This window comes from Cyprinodon variegatus, unplaced genomic scaffold, assembly GCF_000732505.1.
Source record: "Cyprinodon variegatus isolate N-32 unplaced genomic scaffold, C_variegatus-1.0 Scaffold1115, whole genome shotgun sequence".
Classification (NCBI taxonomy): domain Eukaryota; kingdom Metazoa; phylum Chordata; class Actinopteri; order Cyprinodontiformes; family Cyprinodontidae; genus Cyprinodon; species Cyprinodon variegatus.
Genome location: NW_015151568.1, coordinates 37,276 through 39,689, shown reverse-complemented (window position 1 = coordinate 39,689; position 2,414 = coordinate 37,276). Strand labels below are relative to the sequence as shown.

Here is a 2,414-nt window from a genome sequence, read left to right as displayed (position 1 = left end):
AAAAATAAGTTTTTGAGGAAGAAGAAGAAGAAGTAATTTATTTATTTTTTTTAGACCTTAAAAACTCAGAGGCTGATCAAATATCGGGTTAAATATCGATGGGGTGGCCGATGTCCGATATTCAGTTTTAAGGCCGATACCGATAGGGGGCCGATTATATCCTGCATCCCTAGACCATTTCAAGGTGCTTTTATCTGTTTTTAACTCCACCTGTCTGGCCACAGGTACAACATTTGGCAGCTGGAGGAGTGGCTGGCAGAGAGGGAGCTGACTGACTGCGGTGCAAAGGAAACTCTGGAGCCTCTTGTTCAAGCTGCACAGCTTTTACAAATCAAGAAGAGCACTGAAGCTGATGCCCAGGCAATCTGCAGCATGTGCTCCTCCCTCACCTCAGCACAGGTCCAGCCTTAGAAAATCTAAAATCTCTGATATTTCACACAGTTTCTGATTTTTTGATTTTTTTTTTTTTTTTTTTGGGCAGATTGTTAAAATCCTTACCTTGTACACCCCGGTGATTGAGTTTGAGGAAAGAGTGTCCAACTCCTTCATCACCACTATTAAAGTGAGGCCTTAATCAGCAATATTTTATTGTTCAGCTTGCATTTGATACGTATTTAACTATTTTTTCCTTTGCTCTTTAGGACATTTTGAAAGTCAGAGATGAATCTTCCAGCCTAATGATGGATGCCAAGAAAATCTTCTCTGTGACGTTCCCATTCAGCCCTTCCCCTGTGCCTCTGGAGAGCATTCAGATCCCCACCAGCCTCAATCTGGGCTTCCTCATCCGAGTCTAGATTCGACCTCTGCCACTTGCATAACGTTTCTTATCTCTGGTTTTGACGTGAATAAAAAAAAAAAAGATGTAGAAGTGCTTGATCTCGACCTACGGAAACAGAACAGCAGCTCTGTACCAGGAAACCAACCAGCTCAAATCAACTGTTTCATTAAAACAAACTGATCAAATATTAGACCAGAAGATTTTTGGAGACTTGGAGATTCCTATCTAATTATAATGGAGGAGTATGTATTTTTGCTTTCATGTATAATTTTCACCCTTATGGGTTAAAGGAACTCATTATATCTATATAGATACATTAAACAGACTCGGTTCTTGTTTTAAAGTTATTTAAAGTTGTAAGTTACATATTCAAAGACTCTAAATGCATCATTAAAAGCCCAAACTTAACCCCCTACAGGCCACTTATGAGAAGATTTAAATCTTTTACAGTGTGTATTTAAAGTGTGGATGAAGAAACATCGTCCTGACCCAAAGTGTTTCATGGCTGACATGTTTTGATCGACGTCTTATGATGAGTCCAGCAGCACCGAAGTGTCAGTGCATGCGTGGAGCCCAGAGCAAACACTGTATCGGTTAATTTCAAATTGACTCTTAGTTTGTTTACTATTTTTATTGTTTTAAAATTATGATTTAAAATCATAGTCCACCAGCATCCTCATTCGCATTTTCCTCTAAATTCTCCCGTTATGTTTACATTATTTATTGACTGCATCTAAAAATATCAAAGACATTTTCAATTTAATAGATATGATATAATACAATATAACCTACAATAACTTCAATGATATCATTGTATTCGGTCATCAAATCAATTCAGTTTGGTCTGTCAAATCAGCTGCCTGTAGTGTCTTTAAATGTCCAGCAGGTGTCAGTAAGCTGTGAGACGGTATCAACGCGAAACGCTTCAAAGAAAAGGGGAAAAAAGAAAGTTTTAATAACACTATTTGTAATGTTTGAAACGATATATAGTTGTTGAAATGAGCTAAAGCAAAGAAAAACAAAAAAACTAAATAACCAATTTGGATATTTTACTGTCCAAAATTAAAAAGCGAATCTGTATATCTTTTAATATGTTTTAGTTTAACTTTTTTTTTTCATAAGAGAATATTTTTATGCTAATAATTTTTTCCTCTAGTTTTAAGCATCAGCATGCAGACAGACAACCAATGTCTTTATTATACCTTCTGACCAAAAGGACGTTTCCTCGTAAAACACTTTAATTTCCAGATGGATTCCTGGTTCTCACTTTATTTTGAGATTATGGTTTGTTTTCTGATTTTTTAATTATATTCATGATTAAACTCTTTCTTTGGGAAAAAATGCCCTAAATGCTTTAGGAGATCTAGAGGTTTGGATCCGGTTTCTTTGTGGTGAGGATCCTTGATAAAACGAGCACACCCTCTGAGTCAAGCCGCTGTCATGAGACAGGTGGGCGGGGCCAGTCAAAGTCCCCAGGTTAATTACAGGAAGCAGGCCAGGTTCCTCTGGACGTTTCAAAATAAAACTCATGACTTTTTTTTAAAATAAAGTTTACGCGGCTGAATATAATTTTCTGTGATGACACCTTTCCCACGTCCATTGCTCCTAAATTTCTATTCAGTTTATTTCTATGACA

At 36.9% G+C, this 2,414-nt stretch overlaps 1 protein-coding gene across 1 annotated transcript in view; it reads left to right on the top strand.

The window, feature by feature from the left end:
* Nucleotides 1–983, top strand: part of myo5a (myosin VA) — a 43,977-nt gene extending 42,994 nt beyond the window's left edge. The window contains exons 35-37 of the mRNA XM_015400526.1: nt 225–399; nt 482–562; nt 642–983. Of these exons, the coding sequence (XP_015256012.1) occupies nt 225–399; nt 482–562; nt 642–794 (409 nt within the window). The 3' untranslated portion in view covers nt 795–983. The remainder of the gene's footprint in view (nt 1–224; nt 400–481; nt 563–641) is intronic.
* The last annotated feature ends 1,431 nt before the right edge of the window (nt 984–2,414 follow it).